General features: G+C 40.9%; 2 protein-coding genes and 1 non-coding gene across 7 annotated transcripts; 1 reads left to right on the forward strand and 2 right to left on the reverse strand.

Moving 5' to 3' along the window:
* Positions 1–877: 877 nt before the first annotated feature.
* trnak-uuu (transfer RNA lysine (anticodon UUU)) lies at positions 878–950 on the reverse strand. The gene has a single exon. It is a non-coding gene; the product is annotated as a tRNA-Lys (tRNA).
* A 695-nt stretch (positions 951–1,645) lies between these two features.
* nek3 (NIMA related kinase 3) lies at positions 1,646–6,724 on the forward strand. 5 transcript variants are annotated; one of them, XM_051065610.1, is made up of 14 exons: positions 1,646–1,726; positions 1,885–2,008; positions 2,498–2,591; positions 2,708–2,805; positions 2,895–2,978; positions 3,350–3,417; positions 3,503–3,589; positions 4,219–4,273; positions 4,478–4,786; positions 4,932–5,046; positions 5,225–5,392; positions 5,509–5,640; positions 5,799–5,916; positions 6,313–6,724. In XM_051065610.1, the coding sequence occupies exons 2-14, from the start codon at positions 1,892–1,894 to the stop codon at positions 6,377–6,379; spliced, it is 1,512 nt and encodes a 503-aa protein (XP_050921567.1). In that variant the 5' UTR covers positions 1,646–1,726; positions 1,885–1,891; the 3' UTR covers positions 6,380–6,724. The 5 variants fall into 5 exon arrangements, with proteins under 5 accessions (XP_050921567.1, XP_050921566.1, XP_018520937.1 ...); XM_051065609.1 differs by having other exon boundaries at positions 1,719–1,784; XM_018665421.2 differs by having other exon boundaries at positions 1,719–1,784; positions 4,478–4,678.
* Positions 6,725–16,329: 9,605 nt separating this feature from the next.
* On the reverse strand, positions 16,330–19,145 carry lpar6a (lysophosphatidic acid receptor 6a). Its single transcript, XM_018665610.2, is given in 3 exon segments — positions 16,330–17,584; positions 17,586–18,222; positions 18,601–19,145. Coding segments are annotated over 2 exon segments (1,092 nt in total). The 5' UTR covers position 18,222; positions 18,601–19,145; the 3' UTR covers positions 16,330–17,128.
* Positions 19,146–23,772: the final 4,627 nt, after the last annotated feature.

Genomic DNA, 23,772 nt, shown 5'->3' on the forward strand with positions numbered 1-23,772 from the left:
TGAAAATTAAAGGAACATACCGGTGTGTTTTGCAGCTTCACTTTCAGCTCCTTAACTACAAATCACATACGCTTTACATTTGTGCTGCCCATTTATACATGCGTATTATACATGTTTTGGATACATTTTTTCTGCTGTCCCAGTGAGCCAGCGATTTCCATTAACTGCTTTGTGATATGAAAATCTATTGGCAGACTCTTGAAAGTTGCAATCTATCCCAGTGAATGTTAGGTCTGCATTGTTTTTTTTCCTCATTAATACATTACAGTTGCACTGTGATTCAGTTTACGTGCTGATTGGTTTTAAAAGTCTGAACAACAGCAACTCATAATTAGACTCTCATATTATATGGTTATGAATGGAAATCAGTGGATGCATTATTAACCAGGTCATGTCCTCTGTACTTTTTCTAGGAATGTAGGGGGTTTTATCCATCTCAAGGATGGGTTCACATTCTACAACTACACACAAGTTACACATGATGAGTTTTAGAAGCTAATTCTTGTGTACTTTTGGTTTTTTTTACATTCAACTTTGACTGCTTTTAGGTATTCATCAATTCATTCAGTAATTAAAACAAAATAAAGAGAATGAATAAATAAATAAACACATGAAATTATACAGGTTATTTTTTGATGCCTGAGCAAATTTTTGCCTAGAGGTGAAAGAGTACTACTCATCTCAGTACTCTTGTCCTGGCTATGTCTCTGCACTTAAGCATTCTTCACATTTCCTGTTAGACTAAAGGTGCATTGTCTGCATCCGTCCCTAGTTGAACATTGTACTCAGTTGTGATATGGGATATTTCATAGTATCTCAGACGTACAAGGAACTTAACTTAAGTATAGCACCACTTAAATATGTTTAAAACTTTAGCCGCCCGAACAGGGACTTGAACCCTGGACCCTCAGATTAAAAGTCTGATGCTCTACCGACTGAGCTATCCGGGCTCTTGAGAAAAGAGGACGCGGAACTGCTCCAGTATCGTAACCTGGAGTTTTCTTGTCTCGCAGAAGCATGCCAGGAAACGTTTCATCTGTGTCACGCTGCTCAATTACTTTTCCACCATAGCCAACATTTTACCTCTGCCACCATGCTGCGACCCGGCAGGCAGACACATTTTTCACCACTCTGCTGCTCGTTGCATTTGTAGCTCTGTCAGAAAAAGCATCTCGTAGCTCACGCTGATCACCAACGCTGACATGGACCACTGCGGGTCAGTTTTTCAATTTCCCTGGCAGCAGAATGGGTCAGCAGGCAGAGAAAGGACCCGATACTGTTCTTTACAGCCCCGGTCCTGTTATTTTTAATGAGTTAATATTAGGTGAAGGTTGGGCAATCCAAACTCTTATTTTCATAATTATAATTTAATCTTTACAGCAGATTAGTCGAAGAGGAATGGAAGAAAAAATCAACAACATAATGAGTAGAGCCTGTAGTACTACATTGTAGCCATAATATAATAAATTGAAAACACATGCGTCAAATTAAGGGGGAAACCGTTAAATGTATTACTTAAGAACTTCAAAAAACAAAATAGTCCAACACGAAACCATCAGACTAACAAGGCAAACTAGGATAATATTATTATAGTTGTATGGGGAAGAGTCTCATTCTAGGACATAGAGATTATAATCTACTGCCATCTAGCGGCGACGTCGCGCAGTGACTGCGCTACGTCATACATAATAAGGAAGTAGCGGCCAAACAAACAACACGAGTACAGGTAAATGATTCTTTGGTGAATTACACGTTGTACGGAGGAGTAAAATTTGACTGAAAATGTAATGTATAGTGGCGCCTCCACCGGCTCACTCTGTTATAGATTGATGTGTGTGTTTTTTCAAAAAAATCATTTGTGGTCTCTCATTGTGGTGTATGAAGGTGCTCCATGGAGACATATACACTCCTGAGAGTCATCGGTGAAGGATCTTTCGGCAGGGCTTTGTTAGTCCACTGTAAAAGCAATCAGGAGAAGTATGTGGTCAAGGAAATCCAGCTGCCAAAGGTATGAGCAAACAAAGAGATTGATTCTGTGCACACTGGATTTATCTTCAACCTTTAATCGATATTTCAGTTTGATCAATTCCATCGTTTTTTTTTTCGTTTCTTTTCTTATGCTTAATATCCTGCTTGTGCTTTTATTGTGAAGCATTTTTAAAAAAAACTTTAGTTTGAAAAAAGTCTCATACAAACAAAGCTTTGCTTACTTATCTATGTTGAACTGGGTCGCCTCAATACATTAGTCTCTCTGGGAAAAATAATCATCATAATAATAATAGAATATTTCAATGCTGGATTTCCACTATGCCATATGGAGAAACCATCACTCCATTGAATATATTTGCATCCAGACTGTTACGTTATAGACTGGGGTCAGATGTGGAAATGTTGTTTGCTCTGTGTTGATAACCTACCAGACTGCTGCCTGCACAGAAACATGGAGGCTGCTTGTTTTTGCATAATAAGAAATGCATTCATATTTGCATTTTTATAGAACCAGTCCAAATTGGAGATTTCAAGGAGAGAAGCCATCCTGCTGTCCAGAATGAAACATCCTAATATTGTGGCCTTCAGGGAGGCATTTGAAGGTATTCACAGACATGGCGTTCCCTTTAAAACTTATTACACAACGTTTTGTACTCTCGTGACATACAGTTATTATTATTTGGATTGCAGAGCAGGCAATGTGATTTTGTTTGTTCAGCTGATGACCTCCTGTGTATTGTCATGGAGTACTGCAGTGGAGGAGACCTGCTGCAGAGGATCCAGCAACAGAAGAATACACAGTTTTGTATTGATGATGTAGGCCTGGATTAACTGCAAGTATTTTCACAATTCTTTACATCTCTTTTCAAGTTTTGTTTCAGTGAAATATTTTTTTTTCCCCCCAGATCTTGAGGTGGTTTGCTCAGATGTGTGCAGGTGCAAAGCATATCCATGATAAACGGGTATTGCACAGAGATCTGAAGTCCAAGGTACAGTATTCTCTAGAAATCCTAGTTTATATTTGCTATGTATGTTGGTAGATTTTACTTAATGTCTACCAACATACATAGCACACTGCCATGGTTACTGCAGTGAGTCTGCAGTAACCATGCAGGACTCACTGGGAAGATCAGATTTCCTTTCTGAATCAGAGGCAGTCAATAATTTAGTTTATTGGTTGGTTGCATGTTGATAGAATCTCATCAGTGTGAGCGCTGTGGAGTGAAATGAACAATGATGAAATTGCTGATCAAGATATGATCCCCACTTATGCATAACATTGTTGTTTTACCAAGCTCGGCTGCTCTTACTCTCGCTTCACGTTAAATCATCAACACTTCTCTGTCATTTCCACACCTAGAACATTTTCCTGGCAGAGAATGGGACAGTCAAGCTTGGGGACTTTGGCTCAGCATGTATTCTGAACAGGTAGAGAGCGTTTGTCATTTCGGAATTAATGTACTTTGTTGCTGTTCCATTTTAATTTCCACTCATTTCTGGTATTGTGTTGCAGCTCAAAGGCTTACGCTCACACTTATGTTGGGACGCCATATTATGTGGCTCCAGAAATCTGGGACAACAAGCCGTACAACAATAAAAGGTACGTCTGTTTGGCTGGTTCCTCGATTTGATACGGCATGAGATTAAATGAAAATAAAATGAAACCTCAACAACTATGGATCCATGTGGGGAAATTGCATAATTACAGGGAGTGTTAAATTGATAGAGCAAAGAATATGCACCTTTCCAATGGGAATATGTGCATAAACCCCTGTAGGAATTTATGATATGTACAGAAAAATTACAATACGATTAGTTAAGTTTCATTGGTTCACATGGGGTACATTTGACATTACATCAGCACAAGAAACAACTATCATTGGACAAACAGACAACAAACTTTTTAATTCAATCAAAGAAAAAAAAAAAATCTAAATTTCCATGAATGCTGACAGTCTCCCCTCAGGCTTGATTTTCTGATGGCATAGATTGTGAACACAGAGCTTTTGAATAGCCTGTCTTGGATGTTTGAGTGTCAGTCAATGCTCCAAACAATGAGGAATTTTCAAAACAGAAAATAGTCTGTGTCCTCAGCTACGTTCCCAGCTCAGCAGTGGTTATGCAACTTGTACGTGGGTTAACCAGCCTTGTTTCTCTTTGTCTGTGCCAGTACATGACGAATGTCTGGTGTGAATGAACAACCGTCTCTTATGTTCCTGTCTTCTGCAGTGATGTGTGGTCTTTGGGCTGTGTTCTCTATGAGCTCTGCACCCTGCGACACCCGGTACATACCCCTCCCTTCTTTCTCTCTCCGCGTACCACGGGTTTTGACTGTGGGCCTCTCTCCAAATACTGTTGATGAATCACTGTATGAAATACCTCCTGCTGTTATCTTACTGCTCAGCAAGGTACTGCACTGTTGTGGAATGATGGAGGCCTAGTATCTTCAGCTGAGTTAAATTATCTTCTGTGTATTTTTTGTGTCCAGTTCCAGGCATCCAGCTGGAAGAGCCTGATTCTTAAGGTGTGCCGGGGCGCGTACCCTCCCCTCCCCAGCCACCTGCCCTACGAGCTGCAGTATTTGGTCAAGCAGATGTTCAGGACAAACCCAAAAGACAGGCCGTCCCTGCACACCATCCTGACCTCTCACCGCGTTTCGAAACTCCTGCGCTCACATTTGCCCTCTGAGGTAAAAACAGCGACTGTCACCACGCAGGAGACACTCGCTCCTGGGCCTGAAGTGATTTTATGGCCACCCATCTATCAGAACGACATACTGTCAGGACATAGTGTCAAAGTGAGAATTCAAACTCTTACACAACTTCCCCCAGCTGTGGTGACCCTATGTGGAATCTGACCTTTGACAAGGTTCTGTTAGTTCAGATGGCCGCGGAGCTCATGTTATGTGTTTGATTTACTGCACAGCTTTGAATTTTTTACAGGTGATAGAGACGGAGGAGCAGGGGAGGCGCATGGGTCGATGGAACATAGAAGAGGGGAAGAAGGTGGCTAATCTTCTGGGAGAGAAGAGTTTAATAAAATTGTCAACATTTGAAGGTAGAGTCCACATCAAAGTTAACAATGTCACCATGAAATAAAGGATATATTGCTGCGATTCTGGCAGAACCACGCTGCGTAACTTTATGTGAAGTCTCAGTTAGAAAGAAAGCACAGTTTTCACCATTTTTAAACAAGAATTATAACAAAAAATGTCCTAAATAACCCCCCACCACAGGCATGGAGTCAGCTGAAGGTCACTGTGAAAACAGGGAGCCTGGCCATCGAAAGCAGTGGGCGGCTGCGCCATCAGACACTGTGCTGCAGATGTTGGCCAATGCCAGCCTCGTCTCATCCGACAGCATGGCATCAACCAGCCAGACCCTCATAGGCTCTGCTCATGCAAGTATGGCAAAGTCAACATTTTCATTTCCTGAAATGTACAAAAAAGTTAGTTAAGTTTGAAGAATGAAATACATTATCAGAGTTTTGAATCTCTGTTTTTTTTTTTTTTCTTTTCAGATGTGCCAGAGGAACCAGAGGAGAGCAGGCAGAGGAGGCAGTGGGTGAGGGATCCTCCCGAGAGGCTACTGAGTCTGTTGGAGAAGGCCCGGCTGAGCAGAGCCTTCAGCACCTTTTTAATAAACAGAGGAGGTCTGGTGAATTAACATAAGAACCTTTTCTATAGAGCACAACAAATAAACTGAGATAATTTCCTAAAAGAGTAATTTCAGTCATCACAGAATTGTGTCATTACAGTGGAGGATCTGCAGCTTAATAGCTGTCTGTGGTGTTGTGGTTTCCATTTGCAGGAGACGACCTGCTAGTGGGACCCCTCTCCCAGCCGCAGGGTGACGACACTGACGGTCCAGAGCTGGAAGTGGCTGTAGACGAGGACCGGCTGGAGCCACGCTCTGATGATGAGGACACGTAAGTAACCATGATTTATTGCTGTGTTTAGCATGAGATCACTGTGAGTTTCTGGTTTTATTTTGACATTCTAATGAAGTCTTATGTGGTTATAAAGGGCCATCACACTGGTTTTGCATAGTTTATCCCTCTATGTAAAAATCAAGTTGAGATGCAAGGAGCTGATGTGCTGATTTAAAGTTTTTACAAAATGTTTAGGAGTTTTGAATGAAAAGAAAAAAAAATTGCTTTTAAACTCACCACTGGACAAAATAAACAGTATTCACATTAAACTCCCATTAAATATTAATATCTAGAGAGAGTGCTGAATGATTATCTGCTAGACCTCTGAGGAAAGTACAGAATGTGCTGGATTTGAGTATGTGACCTCCTGTATTGTATGTGCTCTCTTCACAGAGACTTTGAGGAAGAATCTCCATGTGACTGGATAGATGAAGTTGAAAAAATGTTTTCAGAACACTAAAGCCTCATTCCCTCTCAACCTACACATTCACAAGGCTGCCATTATTAATGTATATGTTTGTTTAAAACGGTTTCCACATGGTAAAAATAATTTTACTTGATGTATGTCAGACCAGTTATTGGTCTTATAGATGAGGACCAATTTTTCTAGTAGGTTATATCCAAGTTTACAAAATTCTAGTTAAGCTCAGACACTAAGAGTGAGACAGTAAGTTTTTTATTATATTGGATGTTTCAAGCTCTTGATCACAGTGCTGCAACAAAACACTATATTTGTACTGGATCTCAGCTCATTGTCACAAAACCTTTTTTTGTTTGTTTTACATAAAGATGCCTGGGATGTGTCTGTGCTGTCTCTCATTTGATTTGAACATCTGTTGTGTACTGTTCACATCACCAGTGATAACATTACCCAGTAGATTGAGGTCGTCTGGAAGCTCTTGTTTTTCTTGTCGGGGGAAGCAGGAAATATTAGACTCAGAGCAGCTGGGTCTTCTTGGGGTCACGCCATTTTGAGCACACCCACACCTTTTGATGTCCGTTTCCTCTGCAATATCAAACATAGACTAAACATGTTCAGTCGCTGGTATTCTTTGTGCTTTATTCTCTCGACGAGACACTAACAAACCACGCATCTGGCCCCTTTAGCTGTTGTGTTATTTTTAATTTGGTGTGGCCGCAAGGGTGCAGAGATAGAGAGGTGACAGTGCTGGTCTTTCCCACAGTAAGTGTCGATTATGTACCACTAGGTGGGGTTGGAAACGCTGCCGTGAGTGGGATGGACTGAGAAAAGCTACATTCTGGTTCAGGTACACTAAAACCTGAACCAGAATATCTTTGTCAAATTAAATGTCAGATCTGTGAGTGGTTGCCCTGTTTTTATGTGAATTTACGCAGACTATGTTCTTGGTTGTTTGCACCCTAGAGAGTATAGGTACTGTAAGGGAACAAGTAGAGTCTGTTATGCTCTTTGTTTTGCCGAATTAAAATCTTGACAGTATGAAAATAAAAGCAGATAATACCTTAACCCCATGTGACAAGAGTTAGACCAAAACCAAACCCTGCCCAAGACAGTCTGGGCTCAACAGGATAAAAATATTACAAACCCCTGAGTCAACAAACCTCACAATGGTGCTGATTCACCAACAGTCACACCAAGGATGGATTATCCTGCTGCCAAAGTTCCTCCAGTATAAGTAGCCTCCCATTGGCTGATGGGAATACTCCACTCTAGGAGAGTCTTTTGCCAGATATCTGCCCATGATGTGTTTTATTGAGGAAGCTCGGGGCCACAGCTCGCCCCTTATCTTGAAGCCACACTGACCCCCCCTCTAGGGCTCATACTCCAAGCTATATTATTATATTTTTACTATATTTCCCCTTGTACCTCCATGTCAATGTTCAGAGGAGATACAGATAAAGTTGTGAACTACAGCGTCAGCATGTTGTGTGCCCTGCAGATAGGAGGGTCTCCCATCAGTGTCTATGATGGACTTGAGAGTGTCTTTATAGCTCAGTCATCTAATGTAAACCGGGGAGCCTGGGTGGCTCTGGGTTTATGTTATTTGCAGCTGTAAATAAATGTTTGAACCACAGTACTTTTTAAACGTCAGTGTACACAGGCATTTGCATCAAAAAGTGTTAAATACTTTTAAGTAGGAATCAAATGCTTGGTCAGATTCTTAGGTTTGTTTACTTACTCTTTGATCAAATATTTCCTGATCAAAATCAAGACACTTTTTTAAAAAAACTTAAGGCTGTATTTGTATTGGCACAATTGTCAAAGCTTTTAAACCCAGCCCTAATTCCATGTATGGGCGGAAGGGTTTTAATTGCTGTTTCCTGTTAAAATGAGTCTGGTCTAAATGTAATGTTGGCTTAAGACTTTTTGTCCTAGAGTGAATAATCCTGTGCACACAAGCAACAGCCAACATGTGCATCTGAGGCACAGGGTATGGTAAAAAAAAAAAAACAACAACAACTTTACAGTATGTACAGTATATAGTTTAACCATATATATTTGTTTTTCTAGATTATTTCCCCCATTTTTATTTATTATTATGATTCCATTAAGATCTCTATATTGCTCAGTGGCACTAAGCTAGGAAATGGGACCACCATGAGTTACAACCCTATTTATTTAGGAATGTTGCTGTGGTTTGGTTTTCTTTCTCTGTCATAACCTTTGATATCAGTTTGATATAAACAGATTTTTATAAACTGCAGTATAGTTTGTCATTACATTATACAGTAAATCTAATACAAAAATTATCCCTCCAAAAATAGCACCTCTTACTATTTTGCAGTCTAATGGGGCTTCTCTGACACAGTCTTAACAAAACCTGATTTATTGTTGGTTTGAATTAAATTGTGCAGCTCTTCCTGTAACTGCTGGGTCAGGGGTGAAGGTGAAGTCCCGGCTTGGAAAAAAAAAATCCTGACTGAACAGTTTTATGCAGTTGTACTTCAGAAAATATAGAGGCAAACAAGCACATGAACAGGGGCTTCCTCTTGCAGGAAGGATGTGAAGTCGTGTCTGTTGTATCTCAATGGCTATAAATGAGTCAAGAGAGAAAGTACTCTTTCAATGAATTTCTGCATCTGTGCAGCACTCTCACACTGTCATTTAACAGCAGGATCGTCAGGTCATCATGTAACTTACACTTTAGATCTGTTTGATGATGTGAGTTTTTGCTCTGGACTGGAAACGTGAGAGAAGTGAGAAGTGAAACTTGCAGTATTACCACCATGTCAGTGTCAGAGGAGATAATTCCTCTGCGCCCTCACTGTTGTGCTTTTGTTGACAAGTATGAGCAAAAACCACAATGCTTTGGTGTGCCTCCGGTGGAGCAGCTCACGCTAGAAAAATCTGTAGGACTGAGACACACTGATCTAGAGTTTCCCTTCTGTCTTTCTCACTCTTTGTCTCACTCATCTTAACACGCTACATCCTGTATTTCCACGTGTGCTCAGAGTCACAGTGAGGTTGCATCTCTAAGCCTCCTAATCTGAGGAGCTTCATTGATTTTCTTCCTGCTCACCCTGGTGACCTGATAGCAAACAATCGAGTAACTTCCCCTTCTTATCAAATGATGCATGAAAGGCCTTTCATTTCGTCTTTTTGGGAGGCTGCCCTCACACCTCAACCCTCAGTTTCTGTCATCACTCTTGATGAAATATTGAGTCTTGTTATCTGTTGCAATCTCTGTTCCTCTTTTGCCTGTTTCACAGTCCCTGTTTTTGTGGCCTGCTTTCACTCAGGAAGAGCTCTGCAGATGCAAGATGACCCAGCGATCTCTGGACTGGCTACTGATCCTGATTCTGATCTTTCACGTTTCTCTTTAAGAAAAAGTGTTATTTTTCACATTACTGTGTGCTATTTTAAAATGTTCAGCTACATTAGTTTCTGTACTGTATTTGAGGTTTTAGTAGACATTTATAGCCTCACTCCTACTGCACACTGGAGAAAACAATGAAACCTGCTGCCATGACTCACCCACTAAGGAGAAGTGTTTCATGGGGAGCAGCTTTTCCTGTTAATAACAAAGCACTTAGGGGCTGCAGTTGGGTGTCTCTTTGCAACTATAAATATGGGAGCTGTCATTGTTATGATTATTTCAAGCCCTCTGCAGTGACCCTCCATTGTCTGCTGGCAGTGTTTTGTTGCTCGGTATCAGACAATAGAGGCCGGCGTGGCCAAGTGGGGTTTGTCGTGGAACAGCACAATTCATCAGGGCGCTCAAAGTAAAAAGGTCAGGAACAGTTAAATTTGGATCCCAGGAGGGTTTATGTAGGACAGTGCCAGCTCCGTGTATGTAGTCGGACCATTTGCAGTTTTAAAAGCTGTCATTGTTTGTGGCTCACATGCCTGGTGACTCCTGATGGGCTGCTTCACCTTTAGGCAGGGTCCCAGGCACTGCTGGCCCGTCCCCTTTGCAACCCTTCCCTTGAGCCATTAATAGATCAATAGCAGACTGAAATCAGCTGCTTTTTTAAGTGAAGAATTACATAGCTCCATATAAGAGTTTTTAAATGTGATTTGTCTTTTAGTTTTTAATCTTTTCTGTAGTTTTAAATAAAGTCGAACTCACTCCTCATGTCTTATGTTGAATGCACCGATCTAAGAGAGGCTTTAAAAATGTTCTGTTATTTTTTTTTTCTCTTAACTGTCAAACATCTCACCCTGCCATGCTAGCACTGTTGTTTTCTATGGCAACGCTTTGAGCTGTGGTTTTGAAATGAGTCTAATTTGTTGCTCCAGCTGCACATACCTGATGCAAAGAAACTCCTACAACGAACGCACCCGCAGTGAAAAGTGAGTTTCAGGCCTGTATCTTTGCTCTTTATCTACAGAAAGAATAGCAGGGGAAGACATTTTCAGAATGACTCAGTATGTTATATTTGTCTATCTGTGAGGCATGCGGTTTTATCAAAGAGACAAATGGCATATCCTTAAAACTGCTCAGTGATCTAACTAAAGGCAACATTTTCATTTGCCTTTAGAACAGAATTTGGGCTGTGTTTTATATGAAAGGTTTCATTGGTTGGGAGGAAAATAAAAGCTTCATTAATTCACAAAATGAGTTTGACACAGATTCATTCAAGCCCCAAATATGTACTGTGTCAGTCTAATCTCCAACATAAATCAAATCACTCAGTCTTGTGATTCTATGTGGTTGTATTTATATCTCATTGTTTTCAAACAGCACATTCACATTGTGCAAGTTCAAATAGGAAAGAGAGATCAATGACAAGTTAATAGTTAATGTTTTTATCAGTCATGCCACTTGGACTTTCCGAGCATGCATGCTGTTCTGTGTTAAAAATATGGGTGTTTGACATGTGCAGAAGGATCTTTCATGTTTTGGCCCATTTACTAAATCACACATACTTTATATTATTATGGAGGAAATCCCCAGCTGACATAGGGCGAGAAGAGAGGTACACCCCAGAACTCTAGATGATGGTTTACAAAACATGCTTCATCACGCTTCTCTTACTTCATGCTACCTCTGTTGGAAGTGGAATTATCTTGATCTTATCTCTCTGCTACATGGGGCTAATTGTGTGGTTTGTTTTAGGGCGATGCAGATAACCTGTGGGGTATCAATGAGCCATGTCCTTCCCACCCTGAGGCAACAGTTTCACTAAATTAAGTGTCTCTCCGAGACCCTGATTCAAAAGGATACGGAGGTCATCTTTTAAACATGCCGTATGTAAGTTTGAATAGGAACTTCTTCTTATTCTGTTCTTTTGGGTAGTGATAAAACCCTCATTAAAAACAGGAACTTATAGAGTAAACAACAAAGACGATTACATTTTACTAAGAGCTGTGGTTTTTGGACAAAGGATTGGGTTGAGCAGAGGACGACATCACCTCTCTCTGGAATTAAACAGTAATTTTCTGTGGTTAAAGGAGGCTGAATTCTGCTGAGGAAGAGAAGAAGTATTGTGTGCTCTGTGGAAATTCCTCATGGGTAACATGCTGACCTAAAGGCTGACCTGTAAGCGTCAGCTTTTATGTCTGGTTGTGCTGTGGAGTGTGCTATGGCCATTTGTTTATGAGTTCTGTGCTGTAGCATTAGTGGGGCCCAGGTATCACTAATCCTGCCATGTGCTTAGCAGAGCTGCTGTGTAAAACTTGATAGGTGAATTTCAGGCCTCAGTGCAACTTCCGTGTTCAGTACAACTGCGCGATAAGGATACAGCATTGTTCAAGACTTGTAGTAATAGCCAGCAGATATAGCAAGGTGGTATTATTACATTAATTGGTCAATCTGTGCTACAAAAGTGGCTTGTTTACTCATTTATCCTATCACTGACTAATAATGCAGGAACTCAACTTATCAGTTACACATTGTGAGGTGATGTCATATGTGGTTCATAGTAGAACACTTGCAAAAGTTTTTTTTGTCGGTTTTACATTGTTACAAGGATGTTTTGACAGGACATGTGGGACATGTAGTTGTTCTGGGGTTTGACCCAGTGACATTTCCTTTCTCTTATGAGACTGTCATTCGCACCAGTAGGCTGTCTTCTCTGGTTAGAAGCTGTACCTACAACAGAGGATTAATATGTTCACACTGGCTGGTCAGACATCGTTTAAACCCCCAGGAATCTCCAAAGGATGAGCTTCCAGCTAAGGAAACTCCAACCTGTCCTATCAAGCAGAACACACCTAATCATAATGTTTCTTCTTTTTCTTTTTCTCCAACGGACTGTAATATGATGTTCAGTCAGGCCAAAACACTCAGACTGAAGACTGGATGAACTGCTGTATTGCACGTGTACTGTACGTACAGTGTATTGTATTGAGGGCGGAGACAACCTGCAGTGCGCAACAACTTACATGGAGAGGGGCATTTCTGGGAGATAAATCTGTCAAACCAAAATATTATGTGTCAGAATGTGTACGCGTGTGAGTGTTTACGGGAATTCCAGCAGGATTCACAGAACAAATTTGGCAAGAACTGCCCATTTCCCATGTCATGCTAGGACTTGTGGCCTTTCAGTTTATTGTGAAACTGTTTAGTACTTCCCAGGTATTTCAACATTTTCACTGACGTGTTCATACCCATACACACCCACACACACACACACAAACTGAAAGAAACTAATCACCAGATTTACCATTTAAATTGATTAAAATCAGACCACATTAGGCTCTTCTCAGATGAACTTCACAGCTGCATAAACCATCTTCACCCATATCTGTGCAATTCTACGGGAAGCTCTTGGTTGGTTAACAAATGGTTCCAACCACCTTTTTTTTTTTTTGAATTCTTTCTTTAAGATAAAGACTCATCTAGTTGAGAAGAGAACAACCATGGGAACTGTGCACTTACTCGTCAAATGTGGTTAAAATGTCCCCATTTCATTTCTTGGCAGCAATGTTGAAATGTATATGAGGGCGCCATGACCTTTTTCTGGTCTCAACAGGTTGTACACTTTTACATGCTGCATACATGTTTTTATAAACACTCTGGTACCCAAATGAAGGGAGTGTTTCATCAACTTGCTGTTTATGCTTTCTGTTTCATTCCACAGATGTTATGCAACCAAGAGCTGATTTGGTCAAATACCCCCCCTCCAGGGACTGATAAGACCTGTTTATGGTCTGAGGCGACAGAGAGTTAAGGAGGATTACATGTGACTGTTGGTGCAGTTATTTAGTTTACCTCCCTCCTTGCAGACACTGAGCCCATTCCACCGCTGGTTATTAGTTCTGTGCTGCCTCTTGTTTTAGAATGAGTGAGGCTGTTGTGCTTGCACAGGCAAGATCCTTCTTTTTTGTCAAACCACATCCTGACAAATGATTACTTAATGCAATGTTCTGTCTCCTGCATTGTGTGCTTTTATTACCTTCTCCTTCCCCAGTCAGGAAAGTTGTCTTGCAAGAGAAATCTCTCGCTCCCCCCCGGAGGGTGACAAACATTTTATAGAACAATAATAATACCTGTTTACCTCAAAACCAAGGTGGGACTATAAATACCAGGGATGTGGTATGTCATTCTGGTGTAATTGTGGGAAAATAGTGCAGCTATCTAAATGGTCTCTGGGCATATTAGTGTAATAACAGCTATTTCCTCCTAAATTTATCCTCTTAGCCATGCAGGGAAAATGGTAGATCATCCTCTACAGGGACCCCCTTCCCCCGAGGTCCATAGTAGTATAGGCACCTCCCTTGTCATGTGATCCAGAGCTGTGGAGTGAATCTGAGGACGAAGACCTCACCCCAATCTCACCCCCCATACCTTACCCCTTCCACATACTGAGGTCCCTGTCAGTGCCCCGGCAGAAATTACTCCTGACACGAGTTCTCAACACACCAGAGGATCTCTAGTCAGTTGGGACTGACAGAACTTCAAAGTAGCCATTAAGAGGGTTGTTGGAGAAAACATGCTGTATTTACTACAGGGGGGAATAGGAAGTGAAAGCCATAAGTTAAAGGCTAGATCCAGGCTTGTTTTTGTCTCTGCTAAGATTTGGAGGATGGCACTGACTGTGATGACCCTGATGAAGGCATCCTCTCAGACAAAACACTAATACTGTTTTGTGTGACCTTGGAAGATTCCAGTAGTGGCCTCAAATTACTTATTTATATTATGTATCCCTGAAGGCTGATTTGTGCAAATTAAGCAGATAAAACTGGTGCATGACAAATGTTCTTTGAAATTGTTATATTTTTTCCACATCACTTTCACAGCTCCTCAGTCCATCTCAAGCTGTACAAGAGCGCTTTGATGCATCTGAAATTACCAGAGCAATGCAGAACAGAATACATGTGATGACAAGCAGTGCAGCGTCTGTGTTTTCTCACCCTGCACTCTGCAGGGAAGGAGAGGTCACGCTGATTAGATAGCTGTTGTGTATGCAGAGGAGCCTGCTGGGCTCACGTGAGGGGTCCCAGCCCTGTTACAGTGTGCTTATACAGCCATTAGACCTCAGTGTATACACAGCTTCATGTTCTTGATATTAAGCAACATGCTCACTGTAAGATGGAAACAACTGAGGAGTTACATCACTCCAGGAAGTGTTGGTTCATTTTCTGAAGAGATGTGGAAATATTTAGTAAGAACTGTGTATGCTTATCTTATTAAATCACTCTTGGTGCAAAATGACAGATAAAAAGATGAGATAATTTGTGTATTTATCTTAACTGCAATTAAACTGTTAAACTGTGATTTTTTTTTTGCTTTTCCCTCTGTGCCTAACCTTTGCCCTTAGATGACAACATGCCATGAACACCTGGTGGTCAGACAGGCTGCGTGTGCTGAATACACAACCTGAATACTGAGTGACTCATTCATACAGCAATGCGTAATGATCAAGGATGCGTAGTTATCCTCTTGAAATGAGTCACTGACATGTTTGATCAGTCCTGAACAAGTTCTAATTCACACTGTTTAGTAAGCTCGTGGTCATGTTGCAGCTATCCAGATGAGGATGTTGCTTTTGAAAGATGCATGCGCATGACATGAACTGCCTCAGTGTCAAATTGTATTTGTTTGTTTTCACAACAGCCCTGGTCTTTAACCCTGTCCTTGACTCGCTCACACAGCCTCAGAACCAGAGTTATAGGTGGGGCACGAATAAAGTGCCGCTGACCGACCTTCAGGCTATGTCAATAAAGTTAGAGCACCATGTGCTTTCTGTTATTCACTCTCACGCTGTGCTGACTCTTCACTGATGCTATATCACTTGTAAACTTGTAAATTTGTACACGGCAGGACAAATTTATACCACACATCTGTTTTTCCAGTAAACTGCAAACAAGATTTATTTTTTTTTCTGTTTTTATTTAAATTTTACTTCAATTTTGTTTTCTATATACAAATAAAGGTGTGAGCAATTATTTTTTAAATTATGCTGCATGACTCAAAATGGTGATACTTTGTTGATCAAAGGCTTCCTGATTTACTGTGTAGCTGTACTGGCTGTTCTGTTCTGGTGCAGAGAATCAGCCTTGTCAGTTTCGATATAAAAACACTGTGTCCTTCTGAGGGAGGACAACAGAATTTTACAGGATGATAAAGTGGAATTCCTATCTCAGTTAAGTTAAACATCACAGACACTACACTGTTTTAGCTCCTCTCTCGTGCTCACTGTGTTTAAGCAAATAACTGTGGCTGTGGCTTATGCTGATTGTTGACTTAGTGGTTCTTGTACCACATTTACATATATTTTCACACATCATGTTTGCCTGCCTGGAAATATGAATGGTCTGTTTTCTGTCATTAAGAGTTCCTCTTCTTCATCGCTGGTTGCCACACAGGAAGCTGGCACTCCCAAGAGGGACTCAGACAGGCACTATTAGACTTTTTACTTCCACTTCTGTACCTCCTCATTTGCATGCAAGACAACCATTTAAGTGGTTAAATGAAATGAAATCTGAGTCACAGCTGTAGCGTGCCATATGACAATTTTCACGTGGCATCTACAAATCAGAGGTTGGGCAAGCAGTCTCATTTAGTTTAATGCTGTAAATAACCAGGTACTGTACCAATATTTTGAGCTTTGATTCATAATTGTTTAAAATGAATTACACTGCAGTGTCAAAAGAGCATTTTCTTCAGTTCAAAGACAAAAGCTTTCATTTGTTTTAGACAGTACATGACTTTTATTCATTACTGTGGCATGAGTGCAGTATCTGGGATTCCATGTCAGTGCATTTAATGGCAATTAACACATACAGTTTATAATGAAATGCCACCAGAACAAAAAAGGCACTTCTGTGACCTATTTGTAATTCACAATTAAAAAAACAAACAAACATAGGCCTGTACAATTTATAGCTTGATATAACTTTATGTTAATTTAATAGATACTAATCTAAAGTTAGCACCACAACTTGCCATGAAAATATACAGATATACACGCACATGTAGCATTCAATATCATAACTGTCCTGCTGTTTCAGTGACACACATTCCCTTCCAGGTCACTGGCAGAGTAATTGCGCTTAACACAATTTCCACAGGAAAGGGAAATTAATAAGTAGTAATAAATAAAATAATAAATCCACAGATGCGAACAATGAGTCACGTAGCAGTAATACTGCAGAGCAGAGTTTGTCAATGACAGGTCCAGACATTTGCCCTGAGATGAAAACTGGGATCAGATAATACTTCTTTGGCAGGTGCTTCATCAAGCACTCAAAAAAAAAAAAAAAAAAAAAAAATCCATTCCCATGGTGTCATGGAAGTTTGTTTTTCTATGGAAAGGTGGATTCTGTAACAACCCTCACCTATCACACTGAAGACTCATTGTGGAAGACTTTAGCTTTTAGATTCCTCAGGCTGCACTGCAGGTTGGAGCTGGATTCTGACTGCAGGGCCTCGGAAAACTTGACATCATAGGTACGGCTGACCTGAGACTTTCTCTTGATGGAGTTCTGGATAGTCTCCGAAGTGAAGTAGTAAACAATGGGATCAAAGCAGCAGTTGGATACAGCAATGCACAGGGCTACTGGGTATATTGTTCGCACCACAGACTCAACCAAGCAGCCTTCTAAAGTTTTGGTACGGACCAGAGCGTAGAAGACCAAGTTTACGTTGTAGGGGATAAAGCAAAAACAAAAAATAAAGAGGTGCACAATTATCATGCGCAGGATCTTTGTTTTGTTCAGCTTCCCCCCATGACTGGTGGTTTGAGGACGACGCAGGGTCTGCAGCACCATTATGGAGCAACAAACGTTGAGTAGCAGCTGGGATGATGAAGCCCACTGTTTCTATGAATATCACCACCTTGGACAGGTGAGCTTTCCACTGCTTCGAGGAGAAGTTCTCAAAGCAGAAAGTAGCATTCATCTTGCTATTCTGCTTTGAGGTGGTGTCCAACATGAACCCTGTGGGGAGACTCCCTGACAGCACCAGCACCCATACAGCAGCGCACACTATTCTAGCATTGCGTTTGGTCCTCAGCGTCCTTGAGCGAAAAGGGTACACAATGGCTAAAAATCGATCCACGCTGATGCAGGTGAGGAAGAGCATACTGCCGTACATGTTGGTGTAGAACAATGAGACAGAGACCTTGCACAGCGTGCCTCCAAAAGGCCAGTTCCGGTTGATGAAGTAGAAAACCCTCAGGGGCAGCGTGCAGACAAACAGCAGGTCTGACACGACCAAGTTCATCATGTAGGTTGTGGTTTCATTCCTCAGCTTCAGAGAGCAGGTGAATATGTAGATGGCCACAACATTGGTGATCAGCCCCACCACAAACACAATGCTGAAGACGGTGCTGTACAAAGGGTATTTGAATTCATCGTTCTTGGTGCAGTTTGAGCTGTTGTTCCCAAACAGTGATGTGGTTAGAGTAGTAGTCGGGAAGGTAGTGTTGTACATTCTGAAAGACAAAGAGTGGAGGGATGAGGGGTGTCTTTAATGTAACAGCTGTAGAATAAAAGGGCTACCCCGCATACAACATCCACAATGAATGGAAGAGAAAAGTCACAGTACAGTCTTAAAACGGTGCGCACTGATAGACACTCAGGCCATTTGCACAAAGATTTCTTTCCAACATAACTGCACTTGTTAGACAGGGCCGCTACATGTGGTCAACATGATTCCCTCCTGTGTCTTGATGTAGTTATTTTGGGGGTTACCTCAGGCTGAAAAGACCCCTCCCAGGGGACAGAGATTCAGGCTGGAGTGTCCTCCCCTCCCCCTGCCCTATCTCTCAACCAGGCTGCACCCCAGGAGTTGAAAACTGAGCTTTACTTACTCAGATAAATCAGTCAACGTGTCCACAAATGTGTCTCCTTTTCACTCAGGAAGTCTCTGACCACCACAAGCTCCTGTGTCCACAAAGGGATTGATGGTATATCCACATGCAGGTCTGTTAGAGAATGTCCTCATGGCATAATCCCTCCTCTTTGTCAAAATTTAATCCTGTATTTTTGTCCCTTTGAGCACCACAGCGGCAAAGTTCTCTTCAGCTTTCCACCTCTCACAAGGTCCTGACCACACACCACAAGGTTTCTTCCCAGGAGCAGAGCTGAAGTTGGGAGTTGAGCTCCTGCTCTCTGCCTGTGTGTCACAATGTGAGTGTGTCTCAACTGTTTGTCCTCAGGGTCTGTTTCCTGCCCCCCCACCCCCCCTTTCTTTCTCTTTCTGACTAGCTGAGTCACTCAGCATCTACTTCTCTCTCTCTCTCTCTCTCTCTCTCTCTGTCTCTACTTGTCTCTCCTCATCTCAAAGCCTCAGGAGTTGTGCTCAGCTCGCATCATGCTCCGTCAGAGTTCCTACTTCTCCTTTGTGCCTGTGTGGTAGACAGTTTTTGTACTTTGAGTGGATGGGAGAGCAGCTGTAGTAACTCCTCCCACTGCCTCAGATCCAACTCCTCCTACTCCTTTGTCTACTCTTACAGTTAAAGAATCAGCCAATACAACACCGGTTTGCTGAGCGAATTCACCAAGCACTTCATCATGTGCTCAAGCATTCGAGATCCTGATGCTTGAATACTTATTGAAAATAAATGTTTTGAGATCTTCTTACTTGAGCCTTAAGTGAGAAAAAGTTAAAAATGTTAAAAATATTAAGTGATACCACCAAAATTGGCCAACTGTCCAAATCAACTAGACTTTAAAACTGTGCCTCTATGAGGCCAAATACAACAATTCATTCTTAGATATTAAAGAATAATAAGTGCAATAAGTTGTAAGTGCATAGGTGCATCATAGCGAAAGACTAACTCTTGATAAGGTTTTTTTTTTTTTTTGCTTAAAATGAAACTGACAGTTACTCATCAGAGACACTACAGTTACTTTCACTTTTGATATTTTAAGTACATTTTACTGCTAATGCTTCTGTACTTTCATTTAAGTAACATTGTGAATGCAGGACTTGTAGTAAAGAATCTGAGCATTTCTTACGACTACTGTACAGCATGACGGAGATGAGAAATCATTTTAAAAATGTAGGTAATCTTGCTCTTTAATGGGTTGCTGTTTGGTTTGTTTGTTTTTTTCTTCATCAGTCAAGCTGTTACAGAAGACAGGGGGTCAAAGTGCCTGAGAAGGTCTCTAAAAACCCTGTAATTGCCTGAGGTGACTGCCTCCACAGGTCTGACGGGAGGTGTGGAAAAATTGAACTGTCCTTGTCGTTCTTGACAGCCTGTGTGGGCGGCAGCTCTGTGTAAGAAGAACAGTGTTTTATTCTGAAAGGGACATTGGAAATGAGACAGAACAGAGAGCCTTCTCTATTCAGAGGCTTTTCAGCTGCTCTTGTCTGTCTGTGCCCACAGCTTTCTCTTCTCAGCGCTCTGTGAAACCAGCATTCAAGCTCTCCTTTAATACAAACTCTCAACTTGGCAGTCCATAAAAAAAAAAACACTGGGGCTTTTGTCACCAGTGAAGTAGCTGAGCAGGGAGGAATGTGAAGTTTATAAATAATTAGCCTCAGAAAGCTTGAAAGCGCTCTCAGCTTCTTGATGGGCAGTGTAGTGAGTGGCTACTGTAAACTGCCTGGATGTATTTGTGTTGGGTCGTTGTTACTGTGTCAAACAGGAAGTACACTACCTGGTTGGGTTTCCCATCAGTGAACAAATGTGATTTTCTGCTAAATGCACTCTTTGTAGTCCATATTTGAATACAATCATGCATCATAAGATGACTTGTTCAGCTGCTCTTTATTGGTTACAATAATATTTCCCGGTTTGGAACTGACTGCCAGTGATACAAACATGTGTGCTCTAGTTTAGTAGTATGACTCTAATCCAAAAATGGTTCATTTTGACTTCACAGAGCTACCAGCAATAGCCAAACAAATGAAGGAAAATCTTGTAGAGAATCAAAGAGACATTTGGTGTTTTATGGCCAGTGTGCCTCTCTTTGTCAGTCCACCACAAAATAAACACCATCAAGGCTGGAGTGAAATGCTCTGAGAAAATAGAAAAACCTGTACTATTGTCTTTGACTCGCAAAATAGTTCCATCCAGTGCATAAAAACAAGCTCTTCACATGCAAGTATGCGGTTGCTAAACAAAAACATGTGCCTGAAATCCCTGGACTGTTAAATTTCTCACAATGCCAGGAAACAGTCTGGCACCCCCCAAGGCCAGGACTGAAGGCTTCCAAACACAAGAGCAAGAATGCATGAGAAAGATAGTGGGTGACATAACGTTGTTGTGTAATGATCATCAATGACAGTCACAAGTGTAGTGAAAGAAGGGTTACAAATTTTGATGACGACTTCAAACTTCAATAAAAACCTAAAAGGAGAGTTGCAACATAAATTCAACTTCAACACTGAATGTTTGTGACTCAACACAGACTTAAACTTACTTAATGTTACTTAGACATTCATTCACACTTGAAACCCAAAGCAGAGGAGGTTTGAGGTTTCGTAGGTGTGTGAGACAGGGATAGCCGGTTATATTGAAAATTTCTAGTGGCACATCCGACCAACACAGCCTAATAAATGCGACTTAATGACTTAATCTCACTTCTTAAAGGAGTATCGGGAAACTCAAATCCTTCAGCATCAAAACTCATTGTGTTTTATCAGTGCAACATGAAAAATGAGAGAGAATGAAAACTGCTTGAGAAGGGTCTAACTTGGCCAAAAGACATTGTAGTTCACAGAACGGCTTCACCGTGACTCAAAGGGCCTTTGGCTAATTCTCTCATGTTTACCTTGGTAACAGAGGCTGCACCAATGTTGTGTTGCCATCTGCACACAAACAGCTACTCAAACCAGTGCAACCCAACAGACCTGCAACACAAACCACAGAGGCCGAAGGAGGCGTCCCAGCACTGCCACAGCAACTGAAACGCTCAGTGAACATAGACCAGAATTCTGACACAAATCATACACATTTTCTGTAAGATTAAAAATGAACATAAAGGAGAGGATGTTTTACCAGTGACTGAAAGTTTTAAGGCAAATGATGAATTAGGTGGGGTGAGATCATTCATTCATTCATTCACACTGAAGAAAACCTCACATGCCTGAAAGAGCTATGTGAGTCATAACCTTATTATCTTCATCTCCATCTTCACTTGGAAAGTTGCACCAATGGATTAATTTACTGCATGCCAAAAGTCAAACTAAAATAAAGTCTTGACATTCGGAAAACATGAGAAAAGAGTCTGTGGTGGGTCTTTGAAGGGCAGGGTGCTCCCCCCACTCTGCCTTATCACCCTCAGGCTTTGTAAAACAAACACTCCCACACCCACAAACACTTCATGCTTCAAACTGACACAACTGACTGAATGTACTGCAATTTAAAAAGCCCTTTTACTGCATGCCTTATCAACTCAATGTCAACAAGACCATCTTCAATAAGTGAGTTGAACATCTGCTACAGACTTCTTATGTGCACTTTCTTTAGGTGAATTTCACATGAACTGCTTAAATATCTGCTACCTCTCTTACAGTATTTACAGTTCTATGAATAGTTGTCAAGTGTCATGGTTTGTGTGTGTGTGTGTGTGTGTGTGTGTGCGTATGCCATTTGGCACCAGAGAGACTGAGCAAAAACTCTTGATAATGATTGTATTAAGGATTATCGATCCTGTGTAAAATGGTACCCACAGTATCTGTGCCACAGGATTTGGCTTGTGGTGTTGCATGGAAATAAATGGTAATATTAAAAGGTCAAAAGTTGCTACGTCATTGAAAACCAACATGTTGTTTAGTGGAATGCTATATTTAGAATTTTAAAAAACCTCTGCCGTTGTTCCCTTTTTCTGGGTAGAACTTGGTTTATATGAACTGAACAATTCATCCCTGACTGGTAATAAATATTTTTGTAGATGGTTTACTTTTCCCTCTTCACCACTCATTTACATGTTTCACAGCATACTGCAATTCCGAGCGAGCAGACTGTTAGACCACTGACATAATTTTGTCTTGAGGATAAAAAAAGCTACACTGCATGCTTAGTGGTCTAAAGGTTATGTCTGAGGTAGAGACAAGTCAACGGATGTTTGTCTACAGGTTTTACAGAAATTGAGGTAGGAAGCTTCATAAAATCAACTAAGGTGTAATTGTATAAGAAGGTATATAGGACAACCAGAAAAGTGAAAAGTCACACTCTTCTGGTGTGACAGCACACAGAACACAGTTAGTACAGCTCTCCCCTATCAAGCCCTAGCTACTACAGCATCAAAACAGAGGGTGGTGATTTTTAATTTTAGCCCAAAATGAAGTCGGTGGAAAGTATAGACGTATATTTACTTGTAAGCACTTGACCAGGTAGAGCATTTAAAATGTCTCTTACACATCACTGCATGTTGCTGTGAACTTATACTCAAGCTACATTTTTAAGGCATAACTTGTACATAAGTATTTTTACATCCTCATACTGCAGTTCTTAACTAAGTAAATGATCAGAATACTTTTTTTTTTTTAATAAAAAGGCTACAATGCAATAGTCAGTCCCTAATTTAGATCACTTTTTTGTCACTGTGTAGTAAGGTTTGTATATGGCAGAGTGCCAGTTACCGTTAGCAGTTGTATGCAGTTCCTCCTTTCCATGTAATACTGTGTAACTTGTATGCCAACTTTGTTGAGTCATTTTGTGACTATGTATGTATGTTTAGTCTTAGGCTTTACCCAAACAACAACATATTAACTTGACTGACTGACTGTCTAATTCTACATACTATACTATTAAAAAGCCCCTAGCCCCAAGAGAAAACTAATAAGGTAAAGTGAAATTATTTTGATCTGTTATATTGTACTATGTAGTCTGTTGTATATTTGTAGCTCAGTCACTAGAGAACCTTACATCAAACAGTCCTCAATACTATACAACACAGTGGGCGTTCTTGTCAAAGCCATACACACATAAATCTGACATCATTTGTTTTGGGAGTAGCCTTTAGCTGGAACCAAGTAACTGAATTATCATCTGGGAGCTGCTGATCTGGCTTTCATCACAATATACCCA

The sequence above is a fragment of the Lates calcarifer genome, linkage group LG21, assembly GCF_001640805.2.
Source record: "Lates calcarifer isolate ASB-BC8 linkage group LG21, TLL_Latcal_v3, whole genome shotgun sequence".
In the NCBI taxonomy this organism is placed as follows: domain Eukaryota; kingdom Metazoa; phylum Chordata; class Actinopteri; family Centropomidae; genus Lates; species Lates calcarifer.